Source organism: Gracilinanus agilis, chromosome 2 (genome assembly GCF_016433145.1).
Source record: "Gracilinanus agilis isolate LMUSP501 chromosome 2, AgileGrace, whole genome shotgun sequence".
Classification (NCBI taxonomy): domain Eukaryota; kingdom Metazoa; phylum Chordata; class Mammalia; order Didelphimorphia; family Didelphidae; genus Gracilinanus; species Gracilinanus agilis.
Window position 1 is genome coordinate 177,399,205 of NC_058131.1, and position 18,601 is coordinate 177,417,805.

At 36.8% G+C, this 18,601-nt stretch overlaps 1 protein-coding gene across 1 annotated transcript in view; it reads left to right on the forward strand.

The window, feature by feature from the left end:
* The window catches only part of GREB1 (growth regulating estrogen receptor binding 1), a 160,277-nt gene that overhangs the window by 68,813 nt on the left and 72,863 nt on the right, over window positions 1-18,601 (forward strand). Inside the window, exons 10-14 of the mRNA XM_044659545.1 lie at window positions 6,939-7,067; window positions 7,424-7,549; window positions 13,429-13,626; window positions 14,626-14,806; window positions 17,852-18,044. Coding sequence (XP_044515480.1) covers window positions 6,939-7,067; window positions 7,424-7,549; window positions 13,429-13,626; window positions 14,626-14,806; window positions 17,852-18,044 — 827 coding nt within the window. The remainder of the gene's footprint in view (window positions 1-6,938; window positions 7,068-7,423; window positions 7,550-13,428; window positions 13,627-14,625; window positions 14,807-17,851; window positions 18,045-18,601) is intronic.

Sequence of the window (18,601 nt, forward strand, 5' to 3'; positions counted from 1 at the left end):
ATCTCTACCTATACTTTAATGACCAACTTAAATGCTACCTGTTCTCCATTAGTTGGTAATAAGGAGTTAAGTTACTTGCCTAAACACTCATAAGTAGTAAAGAACAAAAGCAAGATACCTTTAAATTCCAAATCTGGGTCTTTTTCATGATATAGCATTATCTGTCACTAACATAAAATTAATAAAATGATCAATTGTTTAGCATTTTAAAAATACTTTATAGTTTTGTATAGTATAGCAAACAATGATTATTATCACTCAACTTTGATATGGAAAGCTCATAGAAACAGATCACAGTGATAGGAGATTAAATCCATCAGATTTCATATATATTTATTTTTATGCATGTACATGTATATATGTCTTTTATGCACACACATGTATATATGTCTTGTGCTTGAGAAAACCTGAGAAAATAAAAATTGGGAAAAGGATTGATTAATTACTTAACAAATATTCCTGGGAAAATTGGTTGCCAATTTGTTGGAATTTGGATTCACATCTTTTGCCATATACTGCTGTGAATTCCAGCTGGATTAGAGACTTAAATAGGAGAAAAACAAACTCAAGAAAAGATGAGATAAAATGGAATGAAATATCATTGTGGATGAGAAATGATTTTTATTTTGATGCAATAATTGAAGAAGTTGTTAGGAACAAGATAGATGAGCTAGGCTATATTAAAATTTTAAATAAAAAAGTGTATTTTTAAAGAAAAAATAAAATAAATAAAAAATAAAAAAGTGTAAATTTAAAGAAAACTAAAGTAAAGAAAAATACNTAAATATAATTAACATTCTTTAAAAAATCTTTTGGTTCCAAATTTTTTCCCTCAAAAAACCTTTATTTATAAAATAGTAAGGTAACATAGAAAGAGAGCTGGGTTTAGATTCAGAAGGCCTGGATTAGACCACTGGTTCTGATGCTAATTTCCAGGGTGACTACTAACCACAAGTGGTTACCAAGTCACTTAACCTTTTTGAGACTCAGTTTCCCCATCTATAAAATGAGGAGGTTGGGTTTGATGATTTTTTTATGTCCTTTTCTGCTCTATGATTCTCTGATGCTAAAACAGGTAAGTTGGAGATCTAGTGCTTGCTTTGCAAAATGGGTTTTTGATCTTCAAAAGGATTTTCTACAAAGTTCCTGGAAATATTTGTGCCTTTGTAAACTTTAAGATGCTTTTATAAACTTTAAATGTGAACTGTTGGATAATTTATAAATCAATCTTTTCCATAAAAAAATCACTTTGTAGGCGTTTTCTCTCTAAACAAAACCAGTTGTTTAAAACAAGGCACACACCTTCATTTTGGTAGTTTTAGTCTCCAGGGAATCAGTCATGGCAGGAAGGCAGACTTTAAAGTCAAAGTCAAACCTAAAAAAAAATCAAACTTTGTCTTTGTTAGCTTCAGACCAGGTTCCTCTGATTGAAGATCTGGAACAGATTCTTATGCGTTCCTGGAGGGAGTCCCATCTGACAGAGATCCGCCAGTATCAGCAAGCTGCACCACAGCCCTTCCCTCAAGTTCCTAGTCATATTGCCCCTGTCACATCTGCCCAGCTCCCGTGGCTCGCTGGCTTGGCTGCCAGTTCTTGCAATGACAGTGTTCATATCATTGAATGTAGTTACTCTTTGGCTGAGGGACTTTCAGAGATGTTCAAGCTACTCATTGAAGGGAAACTTGTAAAAACTAACTATGTTGTCATCATCTGTGCATGTAGGAATACTCCAATTGATTCTTGCATTGCAGTTACAGGTAAGTCTCATTTATTTCCCTTTCTTTTTTTTCTTCTGTGGGCTTTTCCCTAGAATGCTTTTCCTCCTCCTCCTCCTCCTCCTCCTCCTCCTCCTCTTCCTCTTCCTTCTCCTCCTCCTCTTCCTCTTCCTTCTTTTCCTCCTCCTCCTCTCCCTTACTTTCTGCCTTAGAATCAATACCATATATTGGTTCCAAGGCAGAAGAACAGTAAGGATTGGTAATGGGAGTTAAGGATCACACAACTGGGAAGTGTCTGAGGCCAGTTCTGAACCCAGGACCTCTCATCTCTGGGCCTGGCTCTCAATCCTTTGAGCCACCCAGGTGCCCCCCTTCGTAGGTTTTTAATTTAGGTATAGTTCAATGTTATTGCTTTTACCTATCCATGTGAATAATGTTCTATTTTTGCCTATACTTATTTTCTTTTGTGATGTAGCTAGTTGGTACAGTGCATACAGTGCTGGACCAGGAGTTAGGAAGACATCTTCCTGAGTTCAAATCTGGCCTCAGATACTTACTAACTGTGTGACCCCAGGCAAGACACTTAACCCAGTTTGCCTCAGTTTCCTCATCTGTAAAATGAACTTGAAAAGGAAATGAGAAACCACTCCAGTGTCATTTCCAAGAAAATGCCAAATGTGTCACAAAGAGTTGGACATAACTGAAAAATAATTGAACTTTCTTTTGTATTTCTGCCTCTGGTGTATGCACAGGAGTCGATCATGCCAGAATTGTAGGAATGCAGAATTCCCTAATCTCTTTTTTTCCAGATTAAAAAAATTATTGCATTTTTTCCTGATTGCATATAGAAATAATTTTTAACATTTATCTTCTGATACTTTGTGGTCCAGATTCTCTCCTTCCCTTCCAATTACTTTTTAAATGATAAAATATATGTAAGATGAAGACAGATTATCTTTGTAAAACATCTAGAATATTTTTTTGAGTTGACAGGTTTATGGAGATAAAAATAAGTCATAGCTTTAGAGTTGGGAAGGAAACTGAAATTTTATTTTATTGGCAATAAAATGATATGACAGTACTCATGTAGTTTAGGTAAAATTCCTTCTTTCTTGTTTACCAATTCAATCTCTACCTATACTTTAATGACCAACTTAAATGCTACCTGTTCTCCATTAGTTGGTAATAAGGAGTTAAGTTACTTGCCTAAACACTCATAAGTAGTAAAGAACAAAAGCAAGATACCTTTAAATTCCAAATCTGGGTCTTTTTCATGATATAGCATTATCTGTCACTAACATAAAATTAATAAAATGATCAATTGTTTAGCATTTTAAAAATACTTTATAGTTTTGTATAGTATAGCAAACAATGATTATTATCACTCAACTTTGATATGGAAAGCTCATAGAAACAGATCACAGTGATAGGAGATTAAATCCATCAGATTTCATATATATTTATTTTTATGCATGTACATGTATATATGTCTTTTATGCACACACATGTATATATGTCTTGTGCTTGAGAAAACCTGAGAAAATAAAAATTGGGAAAAGGATTGATTAATTACTTAACAAATATTCCTGGGAAAATTGGTTGCCAATTTGTTGGAATTTGGATTCACATCTTTTGCCATATACTGCTGTGAATTCCAGCTGGATTAGAGACTTAAATAGGAGAAAAACAAACTCAAGAAAAGATGAGATAAAATGGAATGAAATATCATTGTGGATGAGAAATGATTTTTATTTTGATGCAATAATTGAAGAAGTTGTTAGGAACAAGATAGATGAGCTAGGCTATATTAAAATTTTAAATAAAAAAGTGTATTTTTAAAGAAAAAATAAAATAAATAAAAAATAAAAAAGTGTAAATTTAAAGAAAACTAAAGTAAAGAAAAATACAAACATATTGGGGAAGTATTAATAGCAAATTTGTAGACAAATAAAAACAATTTAAAACATTCAAGGATTTATTAAAAAACCATAGCAGGAGCAGCTGGGTAGCTCAGTGGATTGAGAGTCAGGCCTACCTAGAGATGGAGGTCCTAGGCTCAAATCCAGCCTCAGACACTTCCCAGCTGTGTGACCCTGGGCAAGTCACTTGACCCCCATTGCCCACCCTTACCACTCTTCCACCAAGGAACCAATACACAGAAGTTAAGGGTTTAAAAAAAAAAGTCATAGCAGTAGTGTCCATTCCATAAAGGATGGTAAAAGGAAAGGAACAGATAATTTTCTTTTTTTTTATTCAAAATTTACTGTTTTACATTATTTGTATTTACTTCAGATCATCCTTCTCCTGTTTCTATTTTTCCTTGTAACCAAGATTAAAAAAGGAAAGGGGAAAAAAAGCAGCTTATACAATTTACGTACCAACTATGTTTGACAGTATATTCAGTATTCCCAACTCTGCAATAAAGGAAGAGTAGTACATTTTTTTCAACTCTTCTCTGAGTCTAATTTTAGTCATAATTTTGGTGACAGTTTTCAGTAGAGGAAACAAGAATTGTGAATAATCACTTGAGAAAGTGCTTAACTAACAGAGACAAAGATATACAAATGAAAACAACTTGAGGTAATACTTCACATCCATCAAATTGGCAAAAACAATGAAAATAGGGGCAGCTGGGTACCTCAGTGGATTGAGAGCCAGGCCTAGAGATGGGAGGTCCTGGATTAAAATTTGGCCTCAGATACTTTCTAGCTGTGTGACCCTGGGCAAGTCACTTAACCCCCATTGCCTAGCTCCTACCGCTTTTCTCCCTTAGAACCAGTATCTAGTGTTGATTCTAAGGTAGAAGTTAAGAGTTTAAAAAAATAATGAAAAGAGATAAAACTCAATGCTGACATGGTTGTAAAGGAAAGGTATACCCAGTGGATGCTGTCAGAGTTGCAAACAGATAGTATTAATGAACAGTAATCTGATGGTAAAGGTTACAAAAAATACTCTTACCTTTTAACCCCTAAATTTCATTGTTAGGCTTTGATAATACTGTATCCTGAAAAGTTATAAGGACTAGAACTATGATTTCATTTTATAGTTTTCTTAGATGAATTCCTACATTGGTTGGCATATACCCTCTACAATTTTAATCTTTAAGAGTTGCTTCATTACAGAGTTTTGTAGTTCTTTATACTTAGGAGTACATTTTGGAATTAATGTAATATAGTGGACAGAAGGACAGTTTTGGGGTCAGGAAAACTAGGCCCCTCACACATACTTGCTGTTTGACCATGGATTCTCCACATTATAGAAGGGTTGCTGGTCTATATGGGTGGAAGGAATTTTCGTTCAGTTCAATAGGTATTTATTAAGAACCCATTGTATGTTAGATACTTTGGTTAGAAAAAAAATGAAACCTGGCCCTGCCCTAAAGGAACTTGCTTATTCCCTTTCTCTTCAATTTCGCAGATAAGTAAATAAAAAAAAACAATTTTGGAAGGGAAGAAATACTAATAACCAGAGGAAGGATGAGGAAAATGGAATTTTAATTCTACTAGGATTAATTAAATTAAATTAAAGTAGAATTGAAGCTTGAGGGATGCAAAGAATTCTAAGAGGGGAAGTGATTGCTGTATTCCAGGCATGGTGACCATCCTCTGCAAAGGTGTGAAAGTGGGAGATGAGAAGTCAGGTATGGAAACAACAAGTTGGACAATTTGTTAGAATGCAGAGCGAATGAAGGAAAGTAACAAAATCAATCAAGAAAAATAGTTCTGAGCAATATCGTGAAAGACTTGAAATTGTAAACAAAAGGAGTTAATATACCAGGACATCCCAAAAGTCTTAGTGAAGTTTTAAGCCATCAAAGTTTAAAGTTCAAAACTGAAGACTAAGACTCATGGAGACACCCAGAATTGAAACTTTTGGAATAAGAGGGGGACATGATTAAACCTGTGCTTTAGGAGTGTCAGTTTGGCAGCTGTGTGGAGAAAGGAGAGAATCGAGGCAGGGAAACCATGTAGAAGGCTAAGAAGATGGTCCCTGCCAAGGCTCTGGTTGTGAATGGTAGGATAGGATGGATGTGACTGATGTTATAGGGGTAGACTCAGCAAGATTTGATAACTGATTGAATAGAGTGGGAAAAAGTGAGAAGTTGAGACTGACTCTGAGGCTGGGATACAGTGGCATCCTTAACAGAACTAGAGAAGTAAGGAACAAGAGTCTCTATATCAAGAGCTCCCTAGGCATAGGAAATCACAATCTTGACCCCATTTTCTCCAGTAAAAAATTAGGAGAATTGATAAACATTCTCTTTATGGCATTTTGTGTTGGGTCTTGGGTAGGTATTTTTAAATAATTGTTTTGAAACTACATGTTTCCAAAGCAAAATGGAAAGTACTGATTTCTTTTGAAAAATTCTTTACTGGATTTGACTGGGTTGATGCAGTTAAATAAAACATTTTGAGAATGGAGGGAATATAAGAGAAAGAGAGTTAGATATGTGTCCAAGGGTCTGGGGAAGTAGATAGAACTATGGAATGTTAGATTTGGGATAAACTTCTTAAAAAGAAGACATGGGGGTGGGTAAAAACATTAGAACAAAAAATCGTCAGAGCTCTGACAGGGCTTTTTCTTCCTCTTTTAAAAAAAATTCTTACTTTTGTCAGAATCAATACTGTGTTTTGGTTTAAGGTAAAAGAGCAGGGTATTGAATAACTTGTTCACAGCCACATAGCTAGGAAGTGTCTGAGACCAGATTTGAACCCAGGACCTACCTCTGGGCCTATAGCTCTCAATCTGCTAAGCCACCAAGCTGCCCCCTCTGACAGGTCTATTTAACCTTTTTTCTCTATTATGGACGACATTGGCACTCTTGTGAAATCTTTGAACCATTTCTCAGAATAGAGTTTTTAAATGCATAAAATTAAATATGTAGGACTATAAAGGAAATGATATTGAAATATAGTTATTGGCATTAATAATAAAAATTAAAAAACCAAGTTCCTGTATATTCCATTAAGGACCACTATTTTAGCTTGCCTAGTGCAAACTGTTTAAAAAACAAACCCAAAACAGATCAGTAATTCAGGATTCTTCAGCAGAGTGCTGGAAAAAACTTCTCTAGGGTCATCTGAATTTTGCCACCATAGGCATATTCATTTTAGGTTTATGCAAATTGCATTCCCACCACTTCTAATAATGATAGCTAACATTTATATAGAGCTTATTATAATGGGCATTGTGGCAATATACAGGGATACTCTTTTTTTCTAGGAAAATATCAGGCCCGGATTCTCTCTGAAAGCCTCCTCAGCCCAGCAGAGTACCAGAAAGAAGTAAATTATGAACTTATGACTGGGAAAGTTGAATCTTTGGGGGCCTTTTTTAGCACTCTTTGCCCAGGTAAGAGATCCAATAAATTATTATCAACTTTCCAAATCAATGTAATAGAAATAAACAACAAAAAAAGAAAAGCCAGAAATATATATTTGATTCTTCCTTGGTATCTCACAAAGAAAGATATTATCCAGTAGAAATATGTGTCTACTGAATGAAGCTTTGTCTAATGTTGGGGGCATTGTGGAATGGCCCAGACTTTTCATGTGTTGACCTATGTCCCATTCTTTGCATGATAAAAGTAGTTCTGGGTGGGGGGGGGAGGTAGCCTGTTTTGATTCTGAATACAGAACCCTTGGAGCTTTATTGTGTCTATTCCTAAAAGAAAACATGCTTCTATTTCTTTTCTCTGTATCTGGTAGAGGGTGACATTGATATTTTGCTGGACAAGTTTTATCAAGAAAACCAAAATCACATTTCTTCCTCACTGAATACATCAGTAAATAAACCAGCAGCCCTGGATGCCAGTGGGACACCTTTGTGTACAAGTAAGTAATAAGAGGAGAGGCAGCGGGGATGATTTGGAGTTTGCAGCCTTAGTTGTCTGCTGTCTGTTCAGACTTTAACTGTTAAGGCTTCTCATTTATTTTCACTAACTGGAGTCCTTGCGTTCTGGCCTCCTGAATAAGGAATAACAAAGAGATCTGTTTATATCTTTGGCCAAGGTTTTTCTTACTAATCTTTGGCTTTATAGCAGAAACTCCTATTTAGTCTTTGGGTCCTGGGGTTCTCTTTAGAGAAAGGCAAGGAGAAAACCTTTGGGTGGTCTCAGCTTTTATCCTCTTTTTTCCCTCACTGTGACTATGTCTTTAGCTAACTTAAATTCTCAAATGGGGAAGCACCCTTGAATTTTATTTGAGTACACAAAGAGGAGGGCAACCAGAATGGGAGGCAGCAGTTGTGTAAGGTAAGGAGCATTGGCTTTGGCAGAAAACCAGGTTTTGAATCTGGGCTTTTTTATTAGCTCTGATAGATTCTTTGGTCAAGTCATTTCAACTTTATGGGTGTTAGTTGTCTCTGTCTAAAGAAAGGAGCTTGCTCTATATGATCTGATCGAAATCCTTCCCTATGAAGGTTTTTTTTTTTTTTTTGAAAGAAGTAGGGATATTTAGTTTGGAGAAGAAAAGATTTGGGTGCTGGTGGGGAAAGTGTTATCTCTTTGTTCTAACACCTGAAAGACCATTATCTAGAAAACAGAATATTTGTTCAACCAAATAATTTTTTATTTGATTGTTTTTGTTCTAAATACATTTTAAACTTATTATTCTGAATGTGACAATGCTAGAAAATATAAGTGTTTTCATCTACAAAGATCAGAAAAAGAAAACATTACATGAAACTACTAATCTCTGTTATGTACAGCTTATTAAAAAAGCCTCTAATACATTCATCATATTGAGTCCAAAGCTTTCTTCTTATCTGTTTCCCTCTGAATTTCCTCCTGTTCTATTCAGCTAGATGATACAGTGCATAGATCACTGGGAATGGCATCAGAAAGATCTGCATTCAAATATGACCTCAGACACTTACTAGCTGTGGGACCCTGGGCAAGTCATTTAATCTCTGTTTACTTAAATTTTCTCAACTTTAAAATGAGGATAATAATAGCACTTACTTCCTAGGCTGTTGTAAGGATCAAATGCGGTAATATTTTGCAAATACTTAACACAATGTCAGCACATACTTAAAAAATTCCTTCTTTCTTATAAATTCTCTTAAAAATGCTTCATTGATACTCTTGATTTTCATATCACCATAATTACTCTGACCCCCATTGCCTCTTTTTTTTTTTTTTAAAGCCCTTACCTTCTGTCTTAGAATCAACACTGTGTATTGTTTTTTTTTTTTTTTTAACCCTTGTACTTTTTGGTGTATTGTCTCATAGGTGGAAGATTGGTAAGGGTGGGCAATGGGGGTCAAGTGACTTGCCCAGGGTCACACAGCTGGGAAGTGGCTGAGGCCGGGTTTGAACCTAGGACCTCCTGTCTCTAGGCCTGACTCTCACTCCACTGAGCTACCCAGCTGCCCCCACCACTGTGTATTGTTTCTAAGGCAAAAGAGCAATAAGTGTCAGGCAATGGGGGTTAAGGGACTTGCCCAGGGTCATACAGCTAGGAAGTATCTGTGGTCACATTTGAACCTAGGACCTCCCACCTCCAGGCCTGGCTCTCAATCCACTTAGCCACACCAGCTGCCCTTCCTCCATAAAAATAATTCCACCCTTCTCTTGTAGTCAGTAAGTGCAGTTAAACAAAACAAATCCGCACACGGGCCATATGGAAGCGTGTATGACTCATTTCTCTCCTCTAGATCATTGCCTTTCTTTCAGGGTTTTGGCGGGGGTGGGGGGGCAATCATATTTCCTCTTTGGTTCTCTTGTTCAGAGACTATCCTTAAGACTTTCAAAGTGCCTGTGAATCATTCTATTTGTTTCCAAGTGCCAAAAGCATGATTAATAGAAAGACATTATAGGGAGGCAGATTTTGACTTATAAAGAACTTCCCCAACAATTAGAGCAGTTGAAAAATGGTATGGGTTACCTTATGGGGCATTGTTTCTCCTCACTGAAAGTGTTCGGCTAGATACTGGGTAGTCCCTTTGTTGGGAAGGCTGCGAAGCAGAATCTTTCGTTGTTTGGTGGGCTGTTTGAGCAGGGCTACCCTTGTGTTCCTTTCCACCTTAAAGAGTCTGAGGCTAGAGGCTGGAGAAGGCAAGTCCTTGGCTCGTCCCTATGGCAGGAGCTGAACAGAAGGATACTAATCGAAGTCATTTAGGCAATGTGGGACTGTTAGAAGCCTGAGACACAGGCAGTCTGATTGGGAGTGGAGTATGTCCTCATCTGGTACCTCTCTGAGGTTGCTAAGAGAGTACCAACAGCAAGAATTATGGGTAGTAAAAGTCCAATGATTTATATTTCAGCATTTGCTGGAATTAAATATATATAGTTAATTATATAAAAATATATAAAAATATATAAAAATATATATAAATTATATAAAATATATATATATATAAATATATATAAAAATATATAAAACAAACATATATATATAATATATGCCTAAAACATATATGCACACACATATAATATATAATGTCTTTATATATATTTCCTGTATCTATGTATAAATTGATGTATATGTACATTTACAGTCATATATATATATATAATATCTGTGTGTGTATATCCATAATACTTATTTAGAGATTATGTATATGTACATATAATACATACACACATATAAATAAAATCTGATGGAAGGGCTATCTGGCAGTATGTGCCTTACTAGAACGAAGCTTTGTAAAGGAGAGAGAAGAACTGGGGAGGGGGTGCAGGAAGGGCATCATTTAAATCTTGATTCAGTAAGCCAGCAGAATAGCAGTCAGTTGGTGGCCAAGTAGAACAGTTCATCGGTGTCAGTAAATCCAAAGGACTCAGCAGGAGTCGTGAAAGTGAGGCCAGAAGTGGTCAAGCTTGAGAGGAGGGAGCAGATAGAAGAATATTGGCAGGACATTAGATACACTATTGGAGAAAATAGGACAATACATTGGTTAAAGGCTCTCTTATCCGGTGCCTCTTCTGGAGACAGGGTTCTCCATGCCTCATTCTTTCTCAGCTGTGCTGGTGCCACTGTGGTCCTAAACTTTATACCATTAAAGGAATCATACTGAGTTTTCCATTGGAACCATTCTGTAGAATAATAAGGGCAGAGAGTCAGGTCTGAGGGAATGATTGTGTCAGAAGTAAAGCTCCTGTTTCAAATGTTTTAATGAATAGAATTATTTCTCTCAGTATTTCAAACACTTCACACCCCATTCTGACCTACAATTTTACCTGTTCAAAGAGCCTATATAATAATTTGTTTTAGTGGAAAGATCCAGAGTCTTGAACCCTGACTTAGTTCTATCATTTAATAATCATGTTATTGGACAAATTGTGTGTCAGTTTATTCATCTGCAAAATGGGAATGGTGATACCACCTGCCTCATAGAATTATTGTTAAGGAAAGGACTTTGTAAACAAACCTTAGAGAGCTAAATAAATGTGACCTATTATCATGGTTTGTTAGGGATATCATAGCAGGGATTTCTGCTTAGGTATGTACTGGATTAGAATAACTACCAAAATCTCCTCTAGCCCTGAGCTTATACAATCCATGAAAACTTAAAGAGAACTTGTTCTAAGTCAGTGGAATGATATTGCTGGAATACTTTTAAAGTTTCTTCATCTAGGACAGGGTCTCTTTACCTTTTTTGTGTCATGGACTCCTTTGTCAGCCTGGTGAAATTTATGGACCCTTTCTTAAAATAATGTTTTAAGTGCATAAATAAAATATATAGTATTACAAAGGAAACAAATTCTATTGCAGCACAGTTATCAAAATATTAACAGAAAAAGTCCACAGACCCTAGGTTAAGAACCTTTGATCTAGGTACTAGACAAAATGTTTTTAATATTAATTTTTAATTTTTGGATCAGACCTGCCATTTCATTAGTGTAGGTAGCTGGAATTTCTTTTATCAATGAAAACTGACATCTACTCTGCAAGCTGTACACTTAGGCAGTCCTTTTTTTAAAAATTCTTATCTTCTGTCTCAGAATCAATACTGTATATTCGTTCCAAGATAGAAGGGTGGTAAGGTCTAGGCAATGGGGGTTAAGTGACTGCCCAAAGTCACACAGCTAGGAAGTGTTAGAATTTGGAATTTAGGAAGGCCAGATTTGAACCCAGGATCTCTGATCTTTAGGTCTAGCTCTCAATTCACTGAGCCACTTAGCTGTCTCTTGATTTAAAAATAATGCTTGATGTTTAAATCTTCTACTGAAATTCTACTCTGATGCTCCATCATGGGTTGGAGATGACCCTGAGTTTGTTTGTAAAGGCTAAGTCACTGGAGTATAATAAGCTCTGATAGACCTCACCAAGTGGGGCAGGCTTTGCGGATTGACCTTATAGAAAACTCTATGTCTATAGTTTGAGACCTCATCACCAAGTTGACCTTAGAGTTAAGTGTTTTCCTGCACCATCAACTCTCAAAGACCTTCTACTGATCCATAGAGGGGCTTCTGTTGGTACTAGTGGAAGGAATACTGGAAAAGATGAAAATTTAGTTCTGTCTTCATTTGTCTGTTTCATATTTGTGTGTGACTTTTATATACATTAGCACATGACTAGAACCTCAGAACTGTCAGGGGTTGAGGACATCAACTTCAATTTGGACTGAGCAGAAATTCCTTTTCAACATTTGACAAATGATCACTCAGTCTTTGTTTAAAAGACTGTCATTGATGGGAAAACCTCTCAAAGCAGTTTTAACAGTTAGGAAATTCTTCCTTATATGAAATAAAATCAGGTTTTCTATAAATTCTAATTCTTTCAATAGCCTGGTGAGGTTACAGGTTTAAAAAGCAGGATCAGGCTGCGAAGCAGTAGGATTGGGGTTGGAGCCATGCTCTCCCGATTCTAAATCTGCAACTCTTTGCATTACACCCCATTTCATCTCAGTAGGGAATGGTACTCCTTTCAGCATCCTAGCTCAAAAGTTCCTTTGATATAATATGGGGTAGTTCAAGCCCCAGGATTGCCAGGAAACACAGGTGTGGCTCTGAAAAACTCTCCCATCTGTTCTCTGTGTCCAATTCAAGTTTATGCTCTTAATATATTGACCTGAACTATTGTCAGAACCTTCTGACTGTCTTTCCTGTCTTCAGTCTTTGCCCTCTTTAATCTGTCCAAATATCTTTGCTTGAGCAATCTCTTCGGAGGAATTCTGCTCATGTTATAGATGTCCTCACTCAGAAACTGTCAGTTGGCTCCCTAATGTAAACTGAATTAAATACAAACTCTTTAGCTTGCCAGTTGAGACCCTCAGCAGTTTGAGCTTGGGGACGCCGGGTTGATAGTCCTATTTCTCATCCATATTCTCATATTCTCATTAATTCTTTTATGTTCTAGCCAAACTGAACAATTAATAGTTCCCTAATCTTGTTCTTCCTCATTTTCTCCATTTACGCAATCCATTCTCCATTTCTTTCTTATCTCTTATGATGAAGGCTTTTCTTTTTTCCAGACCCAGCTCAGGTGCTTCCTTTTCCATGAATCTTCCCTGCTAGAATGATCCCTTCTGCCCTGATTTTATCCTTCTTTTCTCCTTGACCTCTCCCATATACTTCTCATCTAACTTCTGTTAGTTATTCCAGTCACCATCTCATTTCCTCAACTAGTTTGTAAGCTCTTTGAGGGCAGGATGTTGTTTGTATACATCATTATGTTCAATGTGCCACATATAGCAATAGGCATTTAATAAATGTTTGTCACATTGAACTTACTTAGATTGACTTAAACAGAATTGCCTTGATTCACAGGCTATGGTCTTGAACGGCATCAGATTCGTCCCTTGCAATTAGCTGTGGCTCAGAAGCTCCTCTCTCATGTCTGTTCAATTGCCGACTCCAGCACTCAGAATTTGGATTTAGGCTCCTTTGAAAAAGTGGATTTCCTGATCTGTGTACCACCCTCAGAAGTGACGTATCAACAGACCTTGTTTCATCTCTGGCATTCAGGTATATGGGGCCTTCAGGGTTGACATTTGGGTGTATGGTTGGTACTTGGAGATGCTGAGTTTTTCTACTCCATTTTATCATTTTATCTTCTCAGAGTATATAAGAATCCCATCTCAAGATATTTTATTATGACATGTTTCCTTCCTTCCTTCCTTCCTTCCTTCCTTCCTTCCTTCCTTCCTTCCTTCCTTCCTTCCTTCCTTCCTTCCTTCCTTCCTTCCTTCCTTCTTTCCTGTTAGCTAAACTCATTTCCTATTCCATCTGATTTTGGCTTTTCTGGAAGTAGAAATGGTTTTAAAACATTCATTCAGCCATTAGAAAATGCTTTGCAGCTCACACTTTCTATTGGCTATTTGGCGGAGTAAATAAATATATGATCACTGGGTTTAGATTTAGAAGAAATATTAAAGATCATTCGTCCAGCATTTCTCAGACTATTTGGTTTCAGGACCCTTTTATACTCTTAAAAATTACATTTATTGGGGGCAGCTAGGTGGCTCAGTGGATTGAGAGCCAGGCCTAGAGATGGGAGGTCCTGAATTCAAATCTGGATTTAAACATATTCGTTGTGTGAATTTGGGCAAGTCACTTAACCCATATTGACTAGTCCTTAACATTCTTCTACCTTGGAACCAATAGACAGTATTGATTCTAAGACAGAAGGTAAGGGTTTTTATTTTAATTAAAAAATAACATTTATTTGTGTTGGGTTAGATCCGTAGAGAGTTATCATCTTAGCATAAACTATAAAAATAGATTTGACCTCTGGATCCTTGAAAGGGTGTCAGGGACCCCCAAAGTGTTTCTATACTCCCCTTTGAGAAACACTGATTTGGTCCAACCCCCACATTTTGCTGATGAACAACCTAAGGGCTAGAATGGTAATGGATTTAACCAAAATCATATAGATAGTGTTAAGCAGCAAAGCCAGGATTTGAAACACATCACAAATTATGAATTTTCTTTTGGACTCCCTAATGTAGTTTTATTTTCTCCTAGGAGTTTTGCTAGAACTTGGCTTGGAAAAGGAACATGTGACTAAGCAGAGAGTAGAACAGTATGTAGTGAAGCTGGATGCAGAGGCCCAAACCAAATTTAAGGTTTTTCTGCAAAACTCTCTTCAAAACCCTCATACACTGTTTGTTCTAATCCACGATCATGCACACTGGGATCTTGTGAGGTAAGATGGATTAGTTTTATAGTAGAATTGAAATTTTCTTTTTCTGAAGCAATATAGTGGCTCCCATACTTGATACAATGGGTATAGTTGCTAAAAAAATGATCATGGAAATGATGATGATTATTAATTTATATAGCACCTTGCAATTTGCATGGTCACTTTTCTGACTCTAACCTGATGGGGTAGTAGTGTAGATATGATCATTCCCATTTTAAAGAAGGGACAATTGAGGCTCATAGATGTGACTTTCCAAAGATTAGATCTTGAATTTGAACCCAGTTGCCTTTATATCTTTTAAAAAAAAATCTTTACCTCCTGTCTTGAAAACAATACTACATATTGGTTCTAAGGCAGAAGAGTGTTAAGGAGGGAGTGCAATTGAGGTTAAGTGACTTGCTTAGGGTCACACAGCTAGGAAGTATATGAGGTCATATTTGAATGCAGCACCTCCCATTTCCAGACCTGGCTCTCAACCCACTGAGGCACTTAGCTGCCCCTACATTCTTCATTATATACCATGTTTATACTTACAAGTAAATTCATGAATGAGAAAAACTGTAAGGCATGGAAATATCACTATGAGCCTAGGCAGCAGAAAACCTGACTCTGCTACTTTCTGGCTATGTGATTTGTACAAATAACTTAATATCTCTATGCCTCAATTTCTTCATCTGCAAAAAGTAGTTATCATCACATAGTACATAGCTTGCCTACCTCTGAAAATTATTTTGTGAGGCTAAAATGAGGCAATGGATATCAGAACACAGTGAAAATGATAATGTGCTACACAAATGACAGGTGTGTTTCCTTGGGAAAAAACAAGGTTAATGTGCCTGTTGTGATAATGAGATTAAATCTACCTTGCCCATTCTTAAATCTAATCACCAAAAGTGTAAACAACTCCACTTAACTCACAAGTTGGGAGGTCTGTGACCCACATATGCAAAAATGGGTGACAAATAGGAATTGACTGACTGCCCCCTAAGCAGTCCTAAGAAAAGCATCTGTTGTGATTGGACACGTAAAATAGGAGGAAGGCACAGGAAGTGACACAAAAGAAGCCCCTTTAAAAGAGAGTTCAGTGAGTTCAGTGTCTCTTCTGGTTTGTGTCTTGGATCTGAAGGAATGCTTCTTGTTCATGGCTTGGGCCTGGAGGAGGGCTGGACCTGGGACATTAACATCTTGGTGAGACCTTTCTTAAATCTTTCTCTTAGAATTACACGTGGTGAGTGTAAAGACTAAATCTTCCTGGAATTCCCGGGCCTTCCAGCCCTGGGCCTTCAAGGCTGAACCTCTCTTGACTGAGGGTTAATTAGATCTGCCTGGGTTAAACTAGGGGATCAGAGCAAATTACCTAGTATGTTAGGTTACTTATCCTATCTTATCCTCTCTTTAATTTTCTTACTTTCTCTCTTTTCATTTGTAAATAAACTTCCATAAAGGTCAGTTTGACTTGAGGTTATTTTTTAATTGGGGATTGATAAATTATTCAATTCCCTGGTGACCAAGCCTTTTAATATTCACCCAATAAAAACTCCTTTTTACCCCTTACACTGTGCCATAACAATAACCCATTCACGTAACACCTAAAGGTTCACAGAACACTTTGCCCTCTGCTATCTGTCATAATTTTAGAGCAGGAAATGGCAAACTGCTCCATTATCTTTGCTGAGACAGTTCCAAATGGGTCTCACAGAGAATTGCCAAGACTGAAATGACTGGACAACGACCATCTAGGTCAAGTTGAAGACACTATCTTAGGATTTCCCTTTGCCTTTGTTAGATTGACCTTTCATATGATGCATGTCTAGAGTACCTGGAGTCTGAACAAAGAAGAGAGAGCATGTGGCTGTGATTTATGAATCTCTTAGAACCGATGTGGGGGGGAGGGGCAGCTGCGTGGCTCAATGGATTGAGAGCCAGGCCTAGAGATGGTGGGTACAGGGTTCAAATCTGGCTTCAGACACTTCCTAGCTATGTGACTCTGGGCAAGTCACTTAACCCTTGTTACCCAGTCCTTAACTTTATTCTGCCTTGGAACCAATACCTAGTATTCATTATAAGACTGAGGATAAGGGTTTAAAAAACAAACAAACAACTGATGTGGGTTGTGACCTTAGGCAATTCATTTAACCTGTATGGATGGGACAGCTTAGTTCATAAAGTTCAAGGCCTAGAGTTGGGAGGACCTGGGTTCAAATGTGGCCTCAGACACTTTCTAGTTGTATGACCCTGGGCAAGTCACTCAACCTTAGGTGCCTAGCCCTAATTGTTTTTGTGCCTTGGGACTGGCATTTAGTATTGCTTCTAAGACAAGAAGGTAAGAATTTTAAAAAAATGTATGGCCTCAGTTTATTTTGAAACTGAGACTCTTCAAAGGGCTTAATTTAAAAGCTATGATTTTGGTTTGATAATATATTACCTAATCATTTTACTTATATGTATTGAAATGTATTTTTTTAAAAACCCAAGATATGTGAAGGATTTTCTTACTCTCTTACTAAGACCCTTTTTTTTAAAAAACCATCTTTTGTAGATATTTATTTTGAAAAATAAAAAAGGCCTGCTCATTATAATGACAAAATGCCAGTCTGATCGGGGGAATATATAAATCTAGACCTTTAGGGAATTCTCAATCCAATAGGAAAAACAAAATCTCTACTCTTGAGTTTCTAATCCAGTGGGAGAGATGGATTCCTTACTTTAAGGGAGTTTCTAGTTTAATGAAGGAGGGTTACAAATGAAATCAAGAAAAACCTGAGTTCAAGTCTTTTTTCTTGCATTAGCAGGTGACCATGGAGTAGTCCTTAAATCCTGGATATTTGGATTTTGGGTTCATCATCTGTAAATTGTAAATAATTCTTAGAGCAATGGATCTAAAGTATTTTATAAACTTTAAAGTACCATTTAAATGTCATCTGCTAACTAAATAGTCTCTGCCCTTACAGAGTTTACAGTCTAGTTCAGAAGAATGTTGGTAATATTAAAAATGTCCCTGTTTGTTTCTTCCTTTTCCCTTTTTCTCCTGTCTTCTAATACCAACAGTGCCGTTCATAATCTCTATCCTCAAACTGAGCCATCAGTAGGACTTGTTGATCGACTACTCAACTGCAGAGAAGTGAAGGAGGCACCCAACATTGTGACCCTCCATGTGACCTCCTTCCCATATGCTTTACAGACTCAGCACACTCTCATCAGCCCTTACAATGAGATCCACTGGCCTGCTTCCTACAGTAATGTAAGAGATATATTTTGAGGGGAATTCTATGATTCTTAGAAGTATTTATACTAAGAGCTTAGAGAAATTATAAGTAGTGGAACATCAAATAACCAGAACATTTGAAGAATGGCATAGTGATGGTAGTGGTGACTAATTAATTCCTAAAATGCATTGTATATTAATTTATTAATTCATTCAAATGGTGTTTATTGGGTGGAGATATGCCACATTATCCAGAACCCTGGTGAGTTTACATTTCTATTCTACTACTTATTGCCTCTGAGATACTAAGGAAATCTTTTAACCTTAAGGGACTTAATTTTCTTTATTTAAATAAAAAAAACCCTACCTAATTCTCTCTTAGAATTGATACTAAGTACTGATTGTAAGGCAGAAGTATGGCAGGGGTTAGACAATTGGGGTTAAGTGATTTGCCCAGGGTCACACAGCTAGAAAGTGTTTAAGGTTAGATTTGAACCAAGGTCATTCTGACGCCAGCCCTAGAGCTCTGTCCATTGTGCTTCCTAAGAATCTAGGATCCCCTCCAAGTCTGAAAATCATTTATCTTGGAGATA